The sequence below is a fragment of the Rhinopithecus roxellana genome, chromosome 8 (assembly GCF_007565055.1).
Source record: "Rhinopithecus roxellana isolate Shanxi Qingling chromosome 8, ASM756505v1, whole genome shotgun sequence".
NCBI lineage: Eukaryota > Metazoa > Chordata > Mammalia > Primates > Cercopithecidae > Rhinopithecus > Rhinopithecus roxellana.
In genome coordinates, this window is record NC_044556.1 from 37,669,467 (window position 1) to 37,693,991 (window position 24,525).

At 44.7% G+C, this 24,525-nt stretch overlaps 1 protein-coding gene across 4 annotated transcripts in view; it reads right to left on the minus strand.

The window, feature by feature from the left end:
- Positions 1–18,312: 18,312 nt before the first annotated feature.
- NGF (nerve growth factor) overlaps positions 18,313–24,525 on the minus strand; it is a 50,910-nt gene continuing 44,697 nt past the window's right edge. For all 4 annotated transcript variants that reach the window (XM_010371943.2, XM_010371946.1, XM_030936353.1 and 1 more), the window contains one exon: positions 18,313–19,202. In XM_010371943.2, coding sequence (XP_010370245.1) covers positions 18,465–19,190 — 726 coding nt within the window. In that variant the 5' untranslated portion in view covers positions 19,191–19,202 and the 3' untranslated portion in view covers positions 18,313–18,464. The remainder of the gene's footprint in view (positions 19,203–24,525) is intronic.

Here is a 24,525-nt window from a genome sequence, read left to right on the forward strand (position 1 = left end):
TAAAACCCAATGAGGTAGAGGTACCCATTATTATTCTCTCCTCATAGATGGGGAAACTGAGGTACAAAGAGGCTAAGTAACATGGTCAAGGTCTCATAGCAAGTAAGAGGTGACTGCTATAACTAGAACCAGATCTGTCTGCTTCTATCACCAACAGACTTAACCATAGAGTTATACACACACTCTTTATTTTATTTAACACTCCCAACGGACCTGATAGGTAACAACAAATATACTTGTTTGACTAAATGAGGCAATGGACACAGACAGGTTAAGTAATAACTTGCCCAAGGTGTCATGGCTAGTAGCAGAGCCAGGACTTGCTCCAGGTTTGTTTCCAGCAGACTGTCTCTGGAGGACCGTTCTAGGCAGCGGGTCAGGACAGATTCATGCTATCTACCAGATATAGGAGCGGGGGTTTGGTATCAACTAGCATCCAGCATGGTGCCTGGTACCTACCAACTCTCTGTTAGTGTTTGTTACCTAAAATTTAATTCAACCTTCTACTTCCTCATAGTGGAAGAAAATAAGATCGTGAGAAGTAAATGACTTACTTGAATTTGCAGAGCTAGTAAGTGCAATTACTTAAAAACTGAAGTGTAAGAAGGAGTTTGCAAGAAGACAAGAGCCTGGTTATTAGAACTGAGGTGAGGTGGTATATTTGTATTCATTTAGATAGGCTAAGTTACACTGAGAGTATATATTTTTTTCTCTTTAGCATAACCAAATCTCAATTGCCAAAAGGTTTACCAAACAAAATCTTATTTGTAGTTTATGCTTTAATCCTGTGGCTTGATGGAAAATTCAACTCATACTGGTCTCTCAGGACCCAGGCAGAAAAGGGCTCTATCATTGTATGATTCCATCATCTCAACACAAAGTTTTGGGGTTCACCACAGCAGAGAAGGAGAGCATGGAGAATTACACACAGGCTGAAATGCTTCCACCGGGACATGAGCCACATCACTTCCACTCACTTCTCATTGACCAAAGCAGCTAACATAGCTGCTTCTAACATTACGGAGGCCAGGCAGTGACTTCCTTAAATACTCCCTTGTGCTTGGTGGGAGCCTAGACATTAATGACACATGATATTTGAGTGCTTAGGCTCTAGATTTGAAGAGTTATGTCTGCGAATTTCATCTGAGATGTTTATTGCTATGTGATCTTGACTATTTCTCATCTGTTTTTTCTTCTTCTGTAAAATGGGTCAATAATAGTAACATATCAAACACTTAGCCCAGTGTCTCACACGACGTCAGCTCTTAATACGTGTTAGTATCACCAAGAGGTCACAATCAGTTGGGAAGTACGACAGGTATATTTCTGTTTTAGAAAGGAAGAGGAGGTAGATATGAGGGCAACAAGACTGGCTACAGATACAGTAGTAAGGAAGCTAGAGCAGTGTTCCAGGCAAGAGATGATGAAGGCCTGAACAGGGCAGTGGTTGCAGAGAGAGAGGGATCAGATCTCAGAAAATTAAGAACTTAAATTCCCAGGACTTGATGATAGTGAATTTTTTTTTTAAATGTTACTTAAGTTCTCTTCAGTACCTTGGAGGTTCACAGTTGGTGGCATGAGGAGGAGTGAGGCACCATGGTAAAGTCATAAAGGAGAAGAGACTCTCACAGGAGGCAGGAGGAGTGATGGCCTGGAAGCAGCAATGGGTACCCAGTGCTACTGCCTCTCTACCCCCACCTCAGCTTGAGGTAAATGAGGAATGGAAGAATGAGAAACCATAGAGAGAGTGGTAGGGGGATGCTATGGTAAATGTTTGTATCTCCTCAAAATTCACATGTTGAAACCTAATCCCCAATGTGCTGATATTAAAAGCTGAGGTAATTAGGAGGTGATTCAGTCATGAGGGTGGTGCCCTCATAAATGGGACTGCGCCCTTTAAAAAGAGGCCTGAGGGTGCTTGTTTGCCCCTTTGTCATGTGAAAACACCAAGAGAAAGTGTCATCTATGAAGCAGAGAGCAAGCCCTCACCAGAAAGTGAATCTGCTGGCACCTTGAGCTTGGATTTCCCAGGCTCCCGAATGGAGCAATAAATTTCTGTTGTTTATGAATTACCTAGTTTATGGTATTTTTGTTACAGCAGCCCAAACTGACTGAGGCAGGGGAGCAGTGTCCTCAAGAAGTGTTAGTTTCTGCTAAGGCCAGAGGGAGACAGTGCAATGGAATGAGATTTCCTGGGGAGGCAAAGGGTGAATACTTGCCAAGGGACTGACTGGGAACCAATCATCTTTTGGGCTCCAGATCTCTAGGGAAGGTTACAACTAGGAAGCATGAGGCTTGAGGTTTGAGGGAGGGCAATGCCCCGACCTCAGGGTCTTATCTAATTTCTCTGTGTGGTCCCAGGATCTAGCATAGAATACACAGTCGATGCTTGACTAATGTTTCTTAAGTTGGAAGGGAGGCCCCCTTTAAGAAGAAGGGAGAGGCTAAAAAGCCCTTTTCCTGGCCAGACCTGATATTATTCTATCACTAATGTTGGACTGAAGACATTAGGCAGCAAGTGACAAACACCAACTGAAGCTGGATAATTTTGCAAGGCTATTCTTATAAATTACCCTGCAGACATAAAGTGTTGTCACTTTTGTCACTGTTTTGTCTTTGAGCAGGACAGGGAGTGCCTCTGAATTGAACATTCCTTGGCCAGCCTTTCTGAGGCAGAGACTGACAGAGCTTCTGAGGACAAGATGTTGGGTGTGAGCATGCGGAAGTCTCTGCCTGTTACTGTGTTCCAGGACAGCCCTAGCTGGACCCCACACACATGCTATGGACCAGGGGAGGAAAATGGACATTGGCTCAGCTGAGTATCAGCTGTGTGGGCAGTGCATAAATAGCTGGGCCTTCTTGCCCAGTGGTGGTACAGTTACTGCCCATCACTCTGCAGATCACACATGGCCAGGAGTAGCTTTTGCTCCTGCTTTCATGATACTCAGTGCACTGCAGCACTTTCTTCTCTTGTTATCAGATAGTGTGTGCCCAAGAGAAAGGTGAACATATAGGAACATTACCAGCCATATACACAGACTCCTATGTTGCCATCCAAAACCAAATAAAGATGTTTTTGAACCAACTGCACCATAGATCCCTTCCCTCTATACAGGTTATAAAGAATCAAGTTGCTCCCCCCATTCTATTTGCTCATTAAATAAACTATTGTGGTAAAATACATATGAGATAAAATTTACCATTTTAATCACTTGTTTAATCATTGTTAAGTGTACATTTTAGGGCATTAAGTGCATTCACATTAAGTAGTTTTACAATGTTATGCAACAGAATCAACTTGTTTTTGCGTTGAGTGCCAGCCACCCTTGTTTCTGTCTTTTTCATATTCCTGCAAATATATCTAGCAGTTCCCTCCATCTTCCCTGAGTACATAAACCTTGGAAAAGATGACACCATGAACATTGCTCTGAAATGCCATTTGCTGCTCTGTAGGAAGCGGGCATTATCAGATTTCTTATGCTCTCGACCCACTGGCATTTTGCCTGTGAGTTATATGACTCTACTCCTGGGCACTTGGTATAGCGATTGGCCACAGGGTGAACCACACACCATTCAAGACCTACACCCCCTTTCCTCCCTTTCTGTGAAAAGACAACCATGCTCAAATTCTTCCATGATTATAGAAGCTAGGAAAAAGCAAAAATTAACAAAATAACACAATATTACCATTTCTATGGTTTTGACTTGCCTAACAAAATTATTGATCAATAAGCCTAAGTTGGTAGCACTGCTAAACTTTTCCCATGATCCCTCTTCAGTAAGCTGTCTTCTGGGACCATGTTTCCTGCTTGCTTAGCTTCCCAGAAGTCCAGCCTAGTGTTGGAATGAAGTAAAAAGAGGGAGAGGAGTGGTTAGCAAGACTCTTAGTCTGTCTGGCCTGCTATAACAAAATACCTTAACCCACACGTCCAATAAGCAATAGAAATTTATTTCTCACAGTTCAGGAGGCTGAGAAGCCCAACAACAAGGTTCTGGCAAATTCAGTGTCTGGTGAGGGCCTGCTTCCTTCCAGATGGTGCCTTCCTGCGGTTCCCTCACAGGGTGGAAGGGGCAAGGCAACTCTTTCTGGCTTTTTAAATAAGGGCACTAGTTCCACTCATGAGGGCTCTGTCCTTATTACCTGATCATCTTCTAGAGGCCCTACCTCCTAATAGCATCACCTTGGGAGTTTAGATTTCAACATATACATTTTGAGGGGACACAAACATTCAGACCCTGTGCCACTTTCGGTGTTCCACCAGAAATAGGTCTGCCAACTGGTGTCATTTTTCTATTGAAATAGAAAGCCTACATCTTAATGAAGGTTTTCGTATCTTTCTGTTGGGATAAAGACTCAGAGGGTCATTCTACAAAGAAACACCGTGTCAAAGTAGAATCTCCTTTGGAACACAGAGGTAGGGATAGGTTGGTGATGTGGAGGAAAGCTTAAATTATAGAATTTATTTAGCCGTCTGTTCAAGAAATCTTAACTGAGCACCTACTGTTGTGTCAAGTTCTGTATTGGATGCTACAGGAACTAAAATTAATCAAATGATTCCTGCCCAGTAACTTATAGTCCAGGGGTATGACCTTGCCTACCCAGGTGCTGTGCCTTTAATGCACAGTGACCCCCCTCCCCGCACTTCCATATCACACAGACAGCGCCTCATAAAAAGATGCTGCAAGCTACCCGTCTCCATTCACGGAGAAAGGCCTAGACCTTCTTGTTTCATTTACATATTGTTCCCAGCTTCCTATTATGTCTCTACATTAATTGGGACCTAATATCCTACTGATTTTTTCAGGCCCAGGTCTAATGTCAGATTCAACATCTCTATCTTGATACTCAAACATTCTCCCATGGTCACTGCTTAACACTCAAGTCCTGGATCTCTTCTCTCATCTCTTCTCTGGTCCCTCCTCTTTCTGACTTATCCTGACCCCTTGAACCTTCTCCTCACCTTGATCAGCCTGGCTGATACCATCTACATACCCTGGCCCTTTCTCTAGGGGAGGTTTAGTCAGCTGCACAACAAATTCTCAAATCATAAATTAATTTTCTCCCTGCCACCCAGATGAAGTTAAAACTGCAACGAGTACTTGTGTGCTCAGAGAATATCAATATCAGCCCATTTTAACACTAGTCCAAGGAAAGTAAGCACAGAGAAGGAAGCAAGAGGTTATGTTTGTGTCTATAACTTCCTGCAATATGTCTTCTTTGATGCTTTCTGAAGAAACATAGAAGCACTTTCTCTGCTTTATCTTTTCTGGGTTACCCATAATGCCACTCTATTCCCTAAGGGTAATAACCTTAAGTATAATTTCCTAAAATGTAACTGGTAGACATTCCTCTACCCCCATACCCCTTAGCACCTACTAACACTCCATAGAACTAGCATTCTGCAGAACACAATTAAGAAAAAACTGAGCTAACCCCAGCCATCTTTTTCAGAGATTCTGGATTCTAATTAAAGTTTAGATATTCTTCCAAACAAATCAAGGTAGCACTGTGGGTATACTGCCAAATGTAGATGAACCAACGAGTTATTGATGTCAAGTTCAGTTAAAATTCTCTTCAGGTCGTTATGATTGAACTTATCTTTTACATGGTTGCCTGAGCAGTCTTTCTAAAATGCAAACTGGAGCTTCACCATTTGCCTAGCCAATAAAATCTAAATTGTAGAAAACAGAGTTCATTGCCTATCATGAGTGAATCCTACCTGCTCTTCCAGCCTCATCTTCTCTGGACTCTTAAGGCCACCTCAGACTCCATCCAAGCTACCTTTTTTCAGCTACTGACTACTCCACATTTTTCTTTGTCTCCAGGACTTTGCAAATGTTGTCTCCTCTACCTTGGACTTCCTCTTGCACTGGTAGTATGCTCCCACTCATCGTCCAAGTCTTAGCTCAAATACCCCTCCACGAAAGGCCTTCCTTTCCTCCAAACACAGACTTAAGAGCTTTCTCTCACCTCGTGTTAAAATTTGTTTACATTTGCATCTACTCATCACTCATTAATTGTGTCCTGTATAGTTTTCTCACTTGTTGGTGAGCCTTCTGAGGGCAAATACTCTGTTTTATTAATATTTTTAGCTCCAATATCTAGCACATAGACAGAACTTAATACATATTTGCTGAAAGAATGGGTGATTAGACGAATGAACAATAAAAGTAGAGGGTGCTACTGCTTGGTTACAGATGTGTAGCTGGTATTCAATAATGCTGGAATGGAGAAAAATAGGCTTCAGTTTGCTTGGTCACCAGTTGATATTTCTTACCTACAAGAAAAAACATTGAACAAATAAAAAGTATTGCCAAATGATATGATTTTAAAGACATAAGTGAAACTATTCATAGAAAAATATTAGGGAGGCACCTAGTGTCTCCTCATGAAGGAATCTGTTTTTCCTCTATTTACCATCTTCTCTAGCACCCATTGTTTCTCCCTGTTTGACTTCTTCCCATGTTTTTAAGCATGTCCAAACATTCCCTGTTAAATAAGAAGAGCAAACAATCTTCAATCATCCTTGATACACTATGGCTATGGTCTGTAATGGAATCACAGCTCTGTCAGGGTCATGATATGCACATAGTGTATTTTGATTGCCTTGAAGTATTTGACAGTGTATTTCATGAAATTCTGGCAGACAGAGTGGAAAAGGAAGATTAAGAATTATGTGATAGTTGGCTGGGCATGGTGGCGCATGCCTGTAATCTCAGCAATTTTGGAGGCCAAGGCAGGCTATCACTTGAGATCAGGAGTTCAAGACTAGCCTGGCCAACGTGGTGAAACCCCACCTCTACTAAAAATACAAAAATTAGCCAGGCGTGGTGGTGCACGCCTATAATCCCAGCTACTCAGGAGGCTAAGATAGGAAAATCTATTGAACCTAGAAGGCGGAGTTTGCAGTGAGCTGAGATCACGCCACTGCACTCCACCCTCAGTGACAGAGCAAGACTTTGTCTCAAAGAAAAAAAAAAAAAGAATGATGTGACAGTCTTGCTCAAAAGGCATGGGTCATGGTCACAGTTAATCTGGAGGCAGGTCTTGGTGACAAGCCAAGCAGTTCTCTTCTGTATCCTTACCTTCCTGTGAGCTTCCTCTCTGCATTCTGTTCTAGCCATGCTGGCCTCTTTTCAGCTTCTGGTACTTGCTGGGCTCCCTTATGTACCAGGTTTTTTTTTTTTTTTTTTTTTTTTTTTGCAGAAGGCCATTTCCTCTACTTGGAAATTCCTTCACTTCAGTCCCGTCCTTAACTAGCTGACTGTGTTCATTTCTCATCTCACACATCACTTTCTCCTCCTCAATAAGGTCAGAGCCCCTTATTGTTGTGCTCAGGACCCTATGTGATTCTTTTGGCTACAGCTTCACTTATTTGTGGGTTACTTTCCTCTTTCACTAGATTATAATTCCCATGCCTGATTTATCTCTCTAGTGTATTCCCAGCGCCTATGCAGCCCTTGACTTGGATGACCAAGTGAATGAGTAATAAATCTGAAGTCCAAGTTAAGCAAATACAAAGCCTGGAAGTGTGTGGGAGGCTGCCTGGGGTCCAAAGCTGACAGGAGCAACCAAACAAGGTAAGGAAGTTCATGTTCAGGCAAAATGAGTTTGCACTGACTTCCTTGGACCAAGGTCACATGCAATAGTATTTCATTTAGAAGCCCCAGGTTGGCCCAATCCTTCTTAAACTCACAATTATCTGATAGTTGAGAGGACTGATCAATATGTTGGAATACTGGATGTAAGATTCAGAAAGAATACAACATCAGTGATCATTTAAGTATCTCTAATTAGTCCCATACTCTAACCTCTAGGGGGAGCTCAAGGATCCCCCCTCCTCTCACAGGATGCCCCAAATTGAAGTGGTAGAGTTCTTGGTGGGAAGGACAGGCAAACAGACATGGAGCTGGACTGAGCAAACACTCTTTTATTCACCCCCTGTTTTCGATTTGTTTTTTTCCTTTCCTCTTCCTTCCCTGTTGAGTTTGCCATCATATAGGTTGATTCAAGTAAGGGCATAAAAGTCCTACAAAGGTGCTCTACTCTGGGTTGCCAGGGTGGGAGATGTCATAGGGATTTGGGGTTAATGCTAGAATTAGGAGTAAAGATTGAGCTTCTGCCTGGTACATTCTTTGTGCCTTTATTCCTTAAGCTGTCATCATGATGGGAGGCAAGAGGTAGAAGATACAGCTACCACATGGATAAACCAGGCAATGTGCTAGACTCGGGAATGCCATGATGAGCTAGACATAGTTCCTGCCCACAAAGACCTTAACTCTCACCATTTAGTCAGTCAGACTTCTGTGTTTAACCTAAATAATTACTGGCAAAATGCAAGATAGAAGAGTCCTGGTTAAATAATACAGTAGTAAAAAATAAACACAATGCAACAAAACAAAAAACCAAGGGGCTGTAATTTACCATAAACTCAAAATGAAAACGTAGTGTGATGTGGCCACTGAAAGCGTTTGTGTAATTTTAGGCTCCATTAATAGAAATATACTATGTGGATCAAAGGAGTTAATAGTCCCATTGTAATTAGTGTTTGGTCAGTCCACATCTAGAGTATTGTGTTTCCTTCTGGACACCACATTTTAAGAGGAACATGGAAAAATTAAAGTGTGTCCAGAGAAGGCTGGCTATGATGGGAAGGGACATGGAAACTCCGTCATCCAGGGATAATTGAAGGACTCGGGAATGCTTAGCCTGGGAAATAAAAGACTTAGGTGGGGACATAATAGATATTTTCAAAGATTTGTCACATAGAAAAGGGCATGGGCCAACTCCATGTATTGTTCCAGAAACAGCACTTTGGGTGAAAGGTGGAAATGTTGGGGAATGATGTCTAGTTCAGCATGAGGAAAAACTCACCGTAGCATCCAGGCTGTCCAACAGTGAGCCAGATGATCTCTTCTCTTAGCACTTTGCTTTCTGGTCTCCTTTTCTACCTCTCCTTCTCAGGGTTGGAACTGATGATGTGTAGGTTACCTTTCCTTTCTCTAGTCCTTCTTGGTTTCCCTAATGGAATGAACCCATAGAGCTCATGAGAGAAAGGTAATGTTGTCAACTAACAATATTCTGGGCACTTTACAGAGGTGATATTAAACCCTGAGGCAAAGGATCATCTCCATTTCACAGATAAAGAAGCACAGCTTAGGTAACTTGCTCTGGATCACATAGTTATTAAGCAAGGGAGTTAGGATTTGAACGGAGGAATTCTGCTCTTGTACTTTATTCTCCTAACCTCTCTGCCATACTTGCCTCTCCCTCACTAAATATAAATTCATAAAAATCCAAAAAACAACAAACAGGTGAATTTGTAGTTTGGGCCAATATGGGCTAATGGAGTAGATGGAGCAGGATTTTTTATTTTTATTTTTTTACCCCCAGCCAATAAGGGGCAGATATAAACACATAGCTTATATGGGTGTGTTGAGGGCAGTAGTGCTCACTGTTCTCCTCAGCCTGCCACTATTTGCCACCTGAACTCTGCAGTGTCTCTGTTAAAAGAAAATAGCGCTGAGATTTACCTCATGCTCCAGATGGTCTGTATATGTCAATGGGTTGAGCCTGTCTTCCTCACCTTCTTTTTCTGATACTCTCCCCTCATTCCACTGGAATCTGGATATTCCATTTTAATTGTGTTTTTATTGCTTTACATAAGATAAAGCTTTTATAATGAAGAAAAATATTGAAAAGCCTCTTCCTCTTAAAAACATCTGTGACTCACCAAATACACACAAACCACAACTGAATAAAGCCATGATTAAAGTCTATGTAGAATAAATCTCTCAATGAATAGAGTTTTGCTTTTTGTTACCACGAGTCATCCAAGCCCCTTGATGTATGTTGGGCCCTCTTGTTCATAGACCTCAGTCCTATCATCACTTTCCCCAACCATGAATCTTATCCAGTGTGATTGCTCAATGGGAAGAAGTCTTGTCTGACAGGAGGCTGAGGGAAGGCTTCCTGGAACATGTGTAGAAAAATCAGGAAAATGACCCAAGTGAAAGGTAAGCACAGAAGAAGAAAATCAGCAGCAAACTGATAGCTTTCCCAGCTGGAATCCCTGCCTGTGCTGAATCCAGAAGCTGCTGGAAAAACTGAGCAAGACTGATTTAGGGGGAGTTTTGCCCAGATTTTGGTCTTCTGGCTCTTGCTCTGTGTAGAATCATGTTGTAAAATAAAAGTAAAAAAAAAAAAAAAAAAAAAAAAAAAAAAAAACGAAAACTTCCAACAGTCTCCGAAACAACATATTTTCTGGAGATAAATTTATATTTACCACCAAAGGCTGCATATCTGTGGCACGAGATACCTAAATGTAAACCAAAGAACTTCACTACGTGATCTGAATATGTGATTTCTGGTATACACAGGCAACATTTACTTTGATTTTATTGCTTAGAGCAACTATTAATTAAGAGAACTTGCTGGCCATCTGTTCTGATAAACTTCTGGTGGTTTGAATTCTTTGCAATATTTTTTTCTAGCTAAACTTCCCTTATGACAATCATAAGCCTCATTTTTATTGTGTTCATGATCTTTTGCCCAAAATAGTGATATTTTTATTTAATGGATAAAAGAGAGATTGTGATTACAGCAACAACTGTTATGGGCTGAGAAAGGAGCCAACTTAAGAAAGAAAGAATAGAACTGGTTGTTATTTTTAAAGGACATTCTTCAAATATGACAAACTGTAAATAAACTGTATATTGCCCTTTGAGGGTAAGAGCCTGAGGTGGAAACTCCACACATGGCCATCAGGAGGCCTGGTTTGGGGTTTTCAAATGCTTCAAATGACTCCTGACATGGTTTGACTACGGAATTCATCTACTTAAAGATGAAGGAAGACAAACTCTGAAACTGATGGGAGCTACTTGTTTTACACATTGAACTGTGACATTTTTCATTTTTACAACCATTGCTGATGTAAGTGTTATGTAAACTGTCCTGGGTGCAGTAAAAACAGCCCCTCTGGGAAGCCTTAGGACAGTCCAAGATGTCTGACACCGAGGAGGAGGACTTTATCTTTTGCTATCAAGAAGAAGAAGAAACTGAGGATAAGAGAAAAGAGGATGCTTGCTCAGATTTATTTCAAGAAGGAAAAACTCCGCCTCAGGTCTCCATTGTGGTGCTTTGCTTGCCACCATGTCTTTTTTTTCTACAAATGGGACCAAGGCTGGTGCTGTGTGGCAGGTGCCTTGCTCTTTCTGCCTCTCTGTCAAATATACCTTCAAGGCCTGACACACACCCTCTCCTTCCTACCCATGTCTCCACCTCCAGCTTCCTTTTGGGATAGGTTCCTACCTTCTTGGGACTTGGTTGTCATCCACACCACGTTTTCCCCAGTATGATGTTAGTCAGATGGTCCTCTTTCTGACTTCTTCTTACCAAAGGCAGAGGTTGGATTCCCATTGGTAGAGCTCAAGCCAGGACTGCTCTGTCCAAGGCCAGTTTGCCTGAGAACCAAAGAAATGAGACTTGTCCTAAGCAAGAACAGGTCGAGACCACTGGGGAGCCATGTGTGGTGTAGGACCTCGCTGTTCAAAGTGCGGTCCCCAGAGCAGCACTGTGTATGTCACCTGGGGGTTTGTTAGACATGCAGGATCTTAGTCCCCCATCCATCACCTACTGAATCAGACCTGATTCACGTGAACCTGAAAGTTTGAGAAACACTTCCATAGAGAACTCAAGGCAGGATTAGGGTTAAGGGTGCATGGCCAGCTGAGAGTATGGAACTCAGTAGGTTTGAGACAGGAGTGGGAGCAAGTCATCAATAAGTAGGTGGAGGCCAAGGTGTGTGTGGGGGTGGGCCGGGTGATTGCTGCCTACACCAGAGGGAGTTGGGGGCTACCTCTATGTGCTGTGGATATGTGGTCTATGGGTATATCCAGACTGAAAGTTGAAAGTAACACCCAATCCTCTATTCAGTCTCCAACTGGGATGTAAGGGCCCAGAGGACAGGGGCCCCATCTTACTCCTCTGTCTACTCTGGGCTTAGCATGGCACCTTGCACATCACAGATGTGCAGTCAGTGTCTGCTGAACTGAATAAGGTCCCTTTGGCCTCACCTGTCCATCACACAGCTTGGGGTGATTATCGTGGAGTCACCATTGATTCTATACTTCTCGCAGGAGTCTCCTGGTGACATAATGACATTTTGATATTTTCTTCAGGAAAAAAGCACACTGCTGGATTAGATAGGGTCCAGCATCACAACCCTTGAGAGTCCAAGCAATACTCTAAAAGACCCAGGCCTCTGCTTAGGTGACAACTCATCAATGTGCCGTTTCTGCAAAAAGGAAAATGGACCTGCTGTTTCTTGCTGTTATTTTCTGAAAAGTCAGTGCCCAGATGCCAAGCCCAGAACCTTGCTGTGCACTCAGGAAACCGTTATTGCCAGCCTCTGCAGACCCTCAGGAATGAGCTCTGCTTGCAACAGCCTTCTCCTGGCAAGAGTTAATACTAAGGTGCAGCTGAAGGAATGTGAAGACTGGAAAGCCAGCTTGGGGGATTGCTATTGCAATCAGAAGACGGCCCAAGTCAGAGTTCCAAAGCCCTTTGAAGGTATGCCAGCTAAGACACATGTTTCCAATTATCATATGCAATCTCGAGACAGTGTGCAAGTTGCACTTTCATTATGTCAAAGTGAAAGGAACGGTGGGGGCGAGATAAAGGGGGAGAGGCTGCTAAGCTGGAGATTGCACTTAGCTGTGGCACCAAACGTTAGCCAAGGCGCCTGGCTGGCCTCTCCAACCCAAGTCTCCCACTGGAGCCAGGGATGCATGGTGCCTACTCTGAGAGCCTTTTTTTTCTTCTTGCTTTGGGGATTGAGGAAACCCAGCTGATATGGCTGGAGGAGGCCCCATCTTCAGGAAGATATTTGACCAGCTCTTTGGTGTTTGGTCTTAACAGAGACAAGATTTTGTGAAAACCATATGGGGACTTTAACTGCGTTTTCCTACAGGATTTCACAGGATTATTCTCTGAATTTTTCTAAGGTCTGGAATTGCAAGAGAAGCTAACTCCTCTGCCAGTTGTAGCTCAGAATGAAGTGAGAGAATACACAGAGACTCTCACTTCTATTAGCGATCTCTCTCCCATGGAGGCTGGGCAGCCTCTTGGTTGGATTTTACCCTGTTCTTAATTCTGGAGTAAGTCTCAGCATAGGACAATAATTTCACTCAACTTATTTTCCACGTGCAGTTTGAAGTTGTTTCCTCCAGGAAGTCTTTCCTGGCTTACTCTTTCCATTGGGCTACTTCTTATTACAGTAGTCATCATTTAGAATGCTTATTGGATGGATTTGTATGTTACACTGTGTTTTTAAGTCAGTGTGTGGGTGCATGTGAGTGTAGAATGAGCACTTCCTGGCTGCTTCTTAGCTTCCAGGGATTATTCACACCTACACACACACATATGCATACACACTATCTTTGTGTGTGTACGTTTGTATATTGTGTCTATATCTGTGCATATATGTGTATATAGCTGTGTGTACTGTGTATTTACAAATGTTTCATATACAGTGATTTATTATGTACCAAACATTGAATCAAATGCCTTACAATACAATGAAGTGGGTTCTCTTATTACCACCTGCATTTTACATATAAGAAAACTGCAGTGCAGAGAGAGAAGTAATTTGTCCAGTGTCACTCAGCCAAGCCATGGGTGAGGCCAAGCTTTATCCCTGATGGTCTGATCTTGCTCTTGACACCAGCCTCTGAAAACTACCCAGATGCCTCACATGCCTCAGGGAGGACCCTGTTTTCAACTGAGACCATTAACGCATGTATGGCTGACACAAGGTAGGTGCAGGGGATAGAAGGAGACAGGGTGGGGATGCTGGGGATAGAGAAAAAGATGGAAACTAAGTTCTGTCTTCCCTTCCTTAAGACATTGATTGCCTGTCACATGCAAGATTGGGTCCAGGTGCTGAAGAAACACAGATGTGCTGCATCCTTGACTTGAAGGAGCAGCCCTGGGTTGGAGGGATTCTCTGCAGGCTGCTGTGGTGGAGGGAAGATTTGCACAACTTACTCTTGGCCCTGGGCCCCTGAGCCATCTTCACACACCCAGGTGAACTTTGGGAAGGTCAGAGCTTTTCAGTTGCAAACCCAAGTGAATTAGAGCAAAACAGATCCCACGTGCTTGACACGTGGAAACTTTCAAAGCCAATGGTTTATAAACTTGCCAAGGGCTGGGGGAGTAAACACATCCCAGAGAACAGTGGAGCACTTCTCTGGCATTGATACACATAAGCAGAAAGCACAGCCTTCCCCGCCGCTTGCCTTAAGATAGTCTTCAGTCTTAGAACCCAGAGGCTTGCTCAGAGCTAATCCACATAAAGTGCTTAGTGTGGTGCCTGGCACATACCAAGCTCTTAATAAGTGCTAAGGTCACTATTAGTATTGCTTGTCACAGAATAAACCTAGGATACATCTATAAAACTGTCCATAAGCTTCCTTGCCTTGTGGAAAGTTGTTCCACTCTATTCTAACCTCCTTTTAGGGGTTCTCAGCTAATCAACTTTTCAAAATGAAAATTTATTATACACTTCTTAAGTACTAGCTAGTTTTGTATATTTATATATATTATTTCGTTAAATTATCTCTCAGCCCTCTGAGAAAAGTGCTATTATCATCCATATTTCAGAGGTGAAGAAATCATCAGAGTTTCCATATGTCAATTGTCAGAGATGTTAAGCAACTTGCTTAAGGTTACACAGCCTTAGCAGAAATACTTGTTTGACTCCAAAGCCCACCAACTATGCTGGAATCACTAGAATCCAGGTGGCCTACCTGAACTCGGATTCAGGCATCTGAAGCTGAATAGCTGCTTGTTCTTGCTTTTACCCTCCTGGTAAAAGCAGGCTATGCCTTATCTATCATCTATCTATCTATCTATCTATCTATCTATCTATCTATCTATCTATCTATCTATCTATCATGGCCTGGCTATGCCACATCTATATTCCATGATGTCCACTGACCAGAGGGTTTCCCTTCTCCAGTCCATACATGTGCCAATAAACAAATATTCAGTAAGCACCAATATGGCTGCTTCTCTCCTATAATCAACACAGGAATTGTTAAGTTTGGAATAAATTAGTTTGCCTAACACTTGTATAGGACTTGACTGTTTGCTTTCAAATACTTGGTTTTGCTTCTTGCTCACAACTCTGGGATATAGGAATGATTATTTTCATTTCACAGCTGCAAGAACTGAACTCAAAGAGGAACTGTTGCTTGCCAAAGTTTCACAGATAGAAATGGGGGAGGGGGGCCAGAACCAAGCTCTGCTGACACCAAGCCCAGAGTTTGTACCATGACACTGGGCTGCTCCCTCGGCACTGGGTTTGGCTGGTGACCTCGACTCTGAGCACCCGTTGCCTCCCACGGTTCCGTTCAGGCCTGTGTAAGAAAGACTCCCAGGCCCCTGGGTTCTCCATAGCCCACACTCGGTTCCGCTTCTCTTGCCCAGCTGATTCTCCTCCAAGGAGCAGACACGAGACCCGGGTGCCCTTTTGTCCTCTGCTCCAGCTCTGGGCGGATCCTCCTCCCATGATGTGGATGATGCTGAGGAGAAAGTGGTAAGGCTTTTAGGAGGAACACTGCTGTTTCACGGAAATGAAAATAGCTGCTGGGTTGTTGCTGAAACTCTGTCCCCGTGGTGGGCTTTCTATTATCAGGGAAGGGGGTCAGGCTGGGGAGGCTGGCGCTCTGGTTGGGGGAGGGCGTCAGAGGGACAACTGAGTGTACCCCAGAGTCAGGCACCCCGCGGTCTCCCAGGCCGGGGCTTGAGCCTTGCTAGCAGGGCGGACAGCCAGGGCGGGCGCTAGTTTTCTTGGGCATGGTGGAGGATGCCTTTCACCAAAGGAAGCTGCCGAGGGGAGACGGATCTGCTCTCACCTTTTGGGCTTTTGGGGAACCCAAGGCAGAAAAATCTCAGTGAGGCACAGGAAGGAAACTTTTGCAAAATGTGCTGCTGCCGCTCCTCAGCAGAGGATAGTGGGCGGTTTGAAGCTGTTTTCTAGAAGTGTTCAAGTGACTGGGGCCCTGGCGACCCGGGTCAGCCTCTCTGGGACAGCCCGGGTGGGTCTGAAAGCCAGAGCTCCCCCGCGTGTGTGGGAGCAGAGCCCAAGCTGCGGAAACCACCGGGCGCTGGGTTGTTTTTGGAAGGCTCCGACACCGATCAGCCAAACTGATATCCCTTATATTGTGTGAAAACATTGGCTCCCAGGCTGGGACTCCAGCGTTTCCGCCTAGAGCAGATTTTGCCTTTGGGTAGGTGGTGGTGTTCCTGGGGTGAGGGGCCCTCCTCTTACCGGACACCCAGGAGAGCAACCTATATGGAAGTGAGGGCCTCAGCCTCCGGCTCCCTCAGAGGGTCCTCCCTCTTGGCAGCCCAGGGGAGCCAAAGACATTTTTTAGATGTCCCAATATCTTACAGTGCTGCAGGCAGCACTCCAGGATTGTTGGTGTAGCTGCTCACAAGCCAACCTTCCTGATGGGGAGCTTCCTGAAGGCCTCCCTCTCCACTCCTCTCTCCCCACATCCCAGGTCCAAAGTCCAGTTCTAAGAGAAAGAAAGGCACCCAGAAACTGTTTGTAGGGGCACCTTGGATAGGTGAGGCCACTGGCATTGGACCCCAGTAAAAAGTCACAGACATAGATCACTGGGAGGGCTCCCTCCCGAGCCCTTTATCTCACCGAGAATCTCAGCACAGAATGTTCTAGCTGGTGTTTCTTGAACATAAATCTTTATTCCAACTGCAGTGGCTTTGACAGAAAAAAACAGGGCACATTTCATCATGCTTCTACCCTAATCAAATGGTTCTCATGCCAAAGCTCCCTACAGTTCTAATTTGCCCTATTTGGATGGGGTTGGGGGGTGGGGCCGGACAGCGAGAGTTACAGAGGGAATGAATAAGACCATTTGCTCTTTTCTCGGATGGACAATTTGGGCCTGTTCTCTTGAAAACCAGTGTAGGCATTTCATCCTCGGGGGGAGAGAGGACGGATAGGAGGGGAAAATGTCTGTCTTACTATAAGTGCTCTGTCTGGGGGAAAATTGTGGCTTCAGGGAAAATACAAAATGAAAGTTGCAGGGGAAGGGGGCTGTGTGAGGCTAGGTGGAGCCCTGCTCCAGGCTGAACCCTGGAGTCCCTCTGTCACCTTCACTCCTGTCTAAGATGCTCTGGATGGAATCAGTGTTGATGCACACATTCACAAAGCCCCACAAGAACCACCCAGGTTGCTAACTTTCCTGGAGGCTGGAGAGTGCTGGTAAAGACGAGAGATCACACCTTCCTCCTCCTGCTGCTCTGTCCTCCCCTCCCCTTCGTCACACCCTCCTCTGGCCTTCTCTTTGTCCTCCTTGTTTCATTTCCCCTGTTGGGGAGAAGCAGAAAGCCGTTGTTCCCTGCCGGCCCACCTGTCCTCCACATCTCCCGGTTTATTTGGTTCTCACTCCATTTACTTAGTCTTTCTGTCCCACCCTCTTCTCTGCAGGTCTCACGGCCCCAGTCACCTTTGGTCACTTATGGAAATCATCCAATTAAGAATAAAAAAGTTTTCAGAAGTTCTTTCCCATCTCTGGCTTCCTTGGCTGTGGGCCGATGTTGGGGGCCCTGGAAGTTGCTACTGTGGCTGTTAGTAGGTTGTAAGAGTGTCGAAGGCACTAATGTTTTCTTGGGGTAATGAAGTCTTTCTGCAGGAGGCTGCTGAGGGATAAACCGAAGAGTGGCCATGAGTACTAAGGCCGGCTGAACATGAAACCAGATCTACTTTGACAGGCCTCGTGAGATTACTCTGTTACAACTCTTCTAGACAGCACATCTTCCCCTACAAATGAGCAGCGCGCAGATCTTTGGTGCAAGCCTCGTCCTATCTATCGAGTGCCCCCAGGACTGAGACTGTGCCTCTGAGGCCAGGGCAGCCCCGTGCCCAGTGGTGATCTGCTTCCTGATCAAGCTCCACTAACTCCCCCAAGGGAGAGACCAGAGCCCATGCTTCCAGGCAGTGGGCAGGTAATCCAATGATTAGGTAGCTTTGGCTCTGGAATGTAGAACAAAATTGCAATCCAGCAGGCTTCCTTTGCTAATCATGCCTGACTTAGGCTAGTATCTGAAACCAGTTAGCCTTTCCTGAAGTTGCAGCACTGGCTGGGGGTGGGGTAAGGGTTACAGGTGGGCCTTAGAAGGAGCCAGGGAGTACTTTGGACAATTCGGACAATTCCCCCTGCATCTTCCTGAGACTTGCAGATGATTTTACTGAGAAAAATAACCAGTGTCAGCACACAGGATGCTTCCAAAAATTTAATAAATAATGATTCTTTAAAACTGTATAAACTATAAATTACCATGCAGTCCTTATAATTTAAAATAATTTACAGGTTGAGGTAGGGAGGGGCCCAGGAGACTGTGGAAGGGGCAGGGGAGGGAGTGTGTCAGCAGGTCAGGCTCTTCTCACAGCCTTCCTGCTGAGCACACACACACAGGCCGTGTCGATCCGGATAAATCGCCAGGCAGCCTGCTTGCCATCCATGGTCAGCGCCTTGACAAAGGTGTGAGTCGTGGTACAATATGAGTTCCAATGCTTTGAGTCAATGCCCCGGCACCCGCTGTCAACGGGATTTGGGTCCCGGCACTTGGTCTCAAAAAAGTACTGTTTGAATACACTGTTGTTAATGTTCACTTCTCCCAACACCATCACCTCCTTGCCCTTGATGTCTGTGGCGGTGGTCTTATCCCCAACCCACACGCTGACACTGTCACACACCGAGAACTCGCCCCTGTGGAAGATGGGGTGGGACGATGACCGCTTGCTCCTGTGAGTCCTGTTGAAGGGGGCAGCACCACCGACCTCAAAGTCCAGATCCTGAGTGTCTGCAGCTTCAGGTGGGGGCTGGGTGCTAAACAGCACACGGGGTGAACGGAGTCGCCGCTTTTTAAACAGCTTGGGGTCCACAGTAATGTTGCGGGTCTGCCCTGCCACTCGTGCAGCTATCGCCACTGCCGGGGCGCTGCGGACTCTGCGAAGGGCCGTGTCAAGGGAATGCTGAAGTTTAGTCCAGTGGGCTTGGGGGATGGTGTGTCCTGCAGGGACATTGCTCTCTGAGTGTGGTTCTGCCTGTATGCCGATCAGAAAAGCTGTGATCAGAGTGTAGAACAACATGGACATTACGCTATGCACCTGGAATGAAAAAGAAATGAGGGTGACTCCATGGAGTACTAAATGCAGTCAAAAGGCAGTTTCTGGGTCCCTCAGAGTTGACCTCCCACGGGGATCACAAAGAGATTTCATTCAAACTGGGGCACTTCTGAGAGGGAAAGGGTGTGCTAGCAATGGTTACATCGGGACAACAGGCATATGCCGGGCTGACTCAGGCAGTATGGATGTGTGGTCTCCCCATCCAGGCTTCTCCAGGAAGGGACAGAGCCCCTGGAATTTTGCCCAGTAGTTCAGTATGAGCTTGGAAATATCAGACAGAATCCTTTGAGTTCTCTGACGCTTAAGGAGGCTGAGGGAGGTGGTAAGTGTCCATGTGTGTACCAGGGAGGCTGGTGAGGAGAGTTTGACACCTCTCCCTGGCACTTGTGCCTTGATGTGATGGTGCTGTCCTGCTCAGCAGTTCTGAATCCTCTGGGAAGGCACTGGGGAGATCTGCTGGGGACATGTCTTGAAGCCTCAGCACTGGGTACCCCCTTTCAGACAGTGCACTGGGTCAGCTCTAAGATCTGGTGACTCGGAGCCCTTGTTATGAATTCACAAAGCATCATGTTTGGCAAAAACCTTGTGGCTCTGGGACCAACTTAGTCCAGGCACCTCTTCAGACACCACCCCACATATATAACTGTGGACCACATAATAGTTCCTCTTTGTGTGATGTTTTTAAAATGTGTTCACTTCTATCTTTTCATGAGTCTGTGAGTTCGATTAGGATTTATCATCTTTATTTCACATATAAGGAAACTGATTCACAGAAAATGAGCTAACACTAAAGCATTGAAGTCACAAACGAAAACTGAACCAGAAATAGAATCCAAAGTTGACCCATTACTAAGCCGGTCTGTCCTTCCATCCACCCTTCCTTCTTTTCTCCCTCCCTTTCTCTTTCACTCTTAGACATGTCTTTTCTTTTTATTATTTGTTCTTATGTGACTATAGATCAAATGGTATGGATCTATCTGTCCCCAAGAGGACTCCGTACTGCACTGCAGTTACCCCACAAATAATCCCCCCACTTGGTCAAGTAGTTGTAGAATTAGTTCTGCTCCTAAAGGGCCTCTCACTGGCCTCTGTGGCTCTCCTGTGCATACTTGTAGATGTGTAGCAAACATCAGCTCCTCTGTAAACTTCCATAGATCTTCTTGGTTGGATTAGAAATAGCACCTGTAAGAGTGTTCTGCAAACTTCCAATTCTCTCCTTTCTCCCATCTCTCCTTCCCACTCTCATGGGTCATTCTACTTCCTTTCCACACAGATACCACCTAGTCCTCGAAGCCTTTTCAGACCACTCGAATCAAAAATGATATCTTTCCATTCTGCACTTCAGAATAGCATAATTGTATGTGCATATGTGTATGTGCATGTGTGTGTGTGTGTGTGGTCTGGCATGTAGTAGGTACTCAAAAAATTTAAGGAGAATGAATGAAAGAATGAATGGGAGTAGCAAGAGAAGCTCGCCATCTGCCTTCTTTCCATCACAGTGCGTGGTCTCTTTTGGCCTTTGTGCATATGGCTACACACTGCTTTTCTAATCTGTTTTAAGGCAACACATTCTTCTCCTCCATACTGTGCTTTTATTCGGCTGGAAATAGACAGCTCTTTGGTGAGATACCAAGAAGGAAATCACCAAATTCTTTTCTCTTTGGTTTCTTTCAAGAATGCTTCTGTTTGCTCCAGTTCTCCAGCTGACCATGCAAAGGAGGCAATGGCATATCTGGGGTTTTGACCATTACCAGATCTGTTGGCTAATGGTCTTGCAGATAAATGTCTGGACAACTGTTAGAGGACTGAATATTCAGTTGGCAGCAAATCTAAACCCTTTACTTTTGCTCCTTTTCATGTTTCATTTCTTTGTTCTTCTTGGTATATAATATCTCTTATCAGATAGATTAAAGGAGAAGAAAGAAAACTGAAATTCATCCCCTTATATCCAAATTCATAACACTTGTTGGAATTTTGAGGGGAAAATGAAAATAACTAAATAAAAAGGTTTCGATGGACATAAGGGACATAATTCTCCCTATTCCCCATTACCCGAAGTTCCCACTTCATTCATGGTCTCCCCTTTGGTGGGCTCATCCTCTTCTAAGGAGCCCATTGAAATTTCTGTGCAATCAACTCCCATACCTGAATCTCTAATCAACTAGTCTTTTGAAGCTAGTTCTGCCTTCCAGCTTCTTGAGGGCAATTCTCCATAGATACTGGCTTTTAAATGCAAGACATCCAAAACGAAAATCTCCATACTCATAATCCTAATTAGGACCATCTTCTCCCCATCTTCCTTCTCTGCATACAACAGCAACAGACCCATTTTGGATCATTTGATTATTAGTTTCACAGCTACCATCTCTTTTGATCCTCTCTCCTCATCTCCCTAAACATGCTTCTTCACAGTTTCCTTTTTCTGTTACTGGAACCATCATTCATTCATTCATTAGCTCTATACCTCTGCTTATCCCTCTGCTTTTTCATCCCTGACCTCCATCCAGCCTTTTTGGTTCTGTTTTGGTAGCATTCTCTTGAAACTGTATTTTCCCTTCCATTCTCATCTCTGGGCCCCTAGTTCAGGTCATGGGAACAGTCTCCCACCTGATGTCCTGGACCCTCATCTCTCTTCTTCCAATGCCTTCTATCCCTGGCCGCCCCATTTAGCGTCTTAAAACCTGCTCTGATTCATATCACCCTGCTCAAAGGAACTGGTGCCAAGTCCCTTGTCTATAAGCCAGTAGGGACTGCTCTGCCTGGCAATGGGATCCTGCCTCCTTCTACTCCCCTCACATAGTTTGCATTCCGGGCGCACAAAACTCCTGGGGTCAGTTCCTGCTTGGGCTTCCCCACCACTGCCCTTTTTCAGACTCTTCCCTTCCAGGTATGCTCCCCTACCCTCCCAGGGCCTTTTCTGCTCTCCACCTCTGCTGGTGGAATCCTCCTGTTGTCCTTCAACAACTTCAATGCTGCCTCCCCTGGGGAACTTTTTCTAATTCCGAGACAAACTACCTTCTCTATCTCTCTCTCTCTGTGTCTCTTTCTGTTTTGTTTTTGAGACGGAGTCTCACTCTGTCGCCCAGGCTGAAGTGTACTGGCTCAATTTCAGCTCGTTGCAGCCTCCGCCTCCTGGATTCAAACAAGTCTCCTGCCTCAGCCTCCTGAGTAGCTGGGACTACAGGCACACGCCGCCACACCTGGCTAATTTTTGTATTTTTTGTAGAGGTGGGGTTTCACCATGTTGGCCAGGATGGTCTTGATCTCTGACCTCGTGATCCGCCCCCCTCGGCCTCCCAAAGTGTTGGGATTACTGGTGTGAGCCACGATGCCCGGCACCTTCTTTATCTCTTAAAGCCTTCCCTTTATATTCTCTTAGGGCAGTTGTATTCTCTTATCCTCCCTTCTAGAGGACAAACTCCCTGTAGGCAGCAAAGTGTCCTACTCATCTTTGTTGCCTCCAGGTGACCTAGAACTCCCAGGTAACTCCACCTCTAAGAACCTGTGAGTATGTAGACAAGTCTCCTGCCTCCAGTGTTCCTTAATTCTCCATCTGTGTGAGGATGTTTAAGGTATCTTCCAACTATTATATTCTTTCATTTTAGGCACTTACGAAGTTTTCTACTCTGCCTTGCATCTGCTGGTTTGACTGAACTGACTTCACAAAGTTCCTAAATTCTAACACTACTTTTCCACTCACAGTCAAGATACCAAATGGTATCACATTTAATCACAATGGAGATTTGTATCACAGGCAGATTGTTTCATTAAGACTTGACTATGCCTCAAATATATCTCTTATTTAGATTTTAGGTTTAAAGTTTTAAAAATATATATATTTAATTCACTCATGATAGTGTGTTCCTATAAACTTTTAAGTTTTTAAACAAAAACTCTCTTTTAAAAAATGATCAGTAGATAAAAGAAAAATTGAGTGCATTCTCTATTCTAGTGATATAATGCACCGTTTAGAAAAGAACATTCTTTTTATTTTTGATGTGAACCAGAGGAGAAGTTTTATTTATTTATTTTTTTAAAACACCCTTTGAAGCCTTTCTCCTGAACAGATGACAGCCTTCTGTGTGGCTTTACTAAGCAGAGCTCTGCAAGCTGAATGATCAGATGGGGAGGATGCAATTAGGGGCTCACATGAACGAACATGTTCTATTTAATGTGAGAATGCTCTTTAATTGTCCTCCTCCTACCTAGAATGGAAGATCCATGACTAAGAGTGGGGTGGCCCATCGGGATGCCTTTACAACCAGCCACTGATGGGCTGCCCCACTCTCTTGCCCTCTTCTGAACCAGTGGTACATTCTGTGGATTTCCAGTGGTTCACACACTCCAATAATAGGATACATTTCTTGCACTAGGAGAATGATCTTCAAAGATTCTGGCCTCACCTGAATAGGTGATGGAGCTGCTGGACAGAGCTAAGCAACTGGCCCAAATATTTGTGGTTAGGAGGGCTGACAGCACTGGGAGGCTTGGCAACCGTGCCTGGGGAGATGTGTTGTAGAAGGGAGGGAGAGAATTCCTGCCTTGGAGAGAGCCATGCCAAGAGCTGCGAGCAATTCTCGGGCTAGAGATGGGATACGTGAACCCGGGTCACTAACAGTTGGCAAGAGACGAAACTCTTGTGGCTAAGGAAATCCAGCCTCCTCCTCCTCCATCTCATTCGCCACATTCTGAGAGTGGGTCAAGGGTCATTTCTTGTTTTACGCTTGACCTTCACTCTAAATGTTAACTGGCTGCTGTCTTCAGTTGTAAAGGCTCGAATGCTCTTGGGGGTTGGAGTGAGAGGAATTCTGTGGCTCCTCATTTCCCCAGCAAGGTACTTCAGAGGTGTCCTGGGCTGAGCTGAACAGAGAGAGGCATTGACAGAGTAAAATCCAGAGCCTCTGTTAGTATCTCCCAGACAGGATTTATTGGAAGGAGGCATGGCTTGGAAGGTACATCAGAGATTCAAGTCCAGAGGCTCTCAAACTTCAGGGCATCAGAATCACCTGGAGAGTTTGTTACACTACAGACTGCTGCGCCCCATCTCCAGAACGCTCAATTCTGTAGCTCTGGTAGGAGGACACTAAGAATCTACATTTCTAATAAGTTTCCAGATGATGCTGATGCAGTTGGTCTGGGGACCACATTTTGAGAGCCACAAGTCTAGCCTAATTCTTTAACTTTGTAGAAGACGAAAATGAGCCTTGGAGAGGCTAAGTGACTTGGGCTTTTGCAGCCAGTGAGTGGCAGGGCCAGTCTATGGACACCTGACTTGAGCTCAGCCTTGCTATCTTTTAGAGGAGAG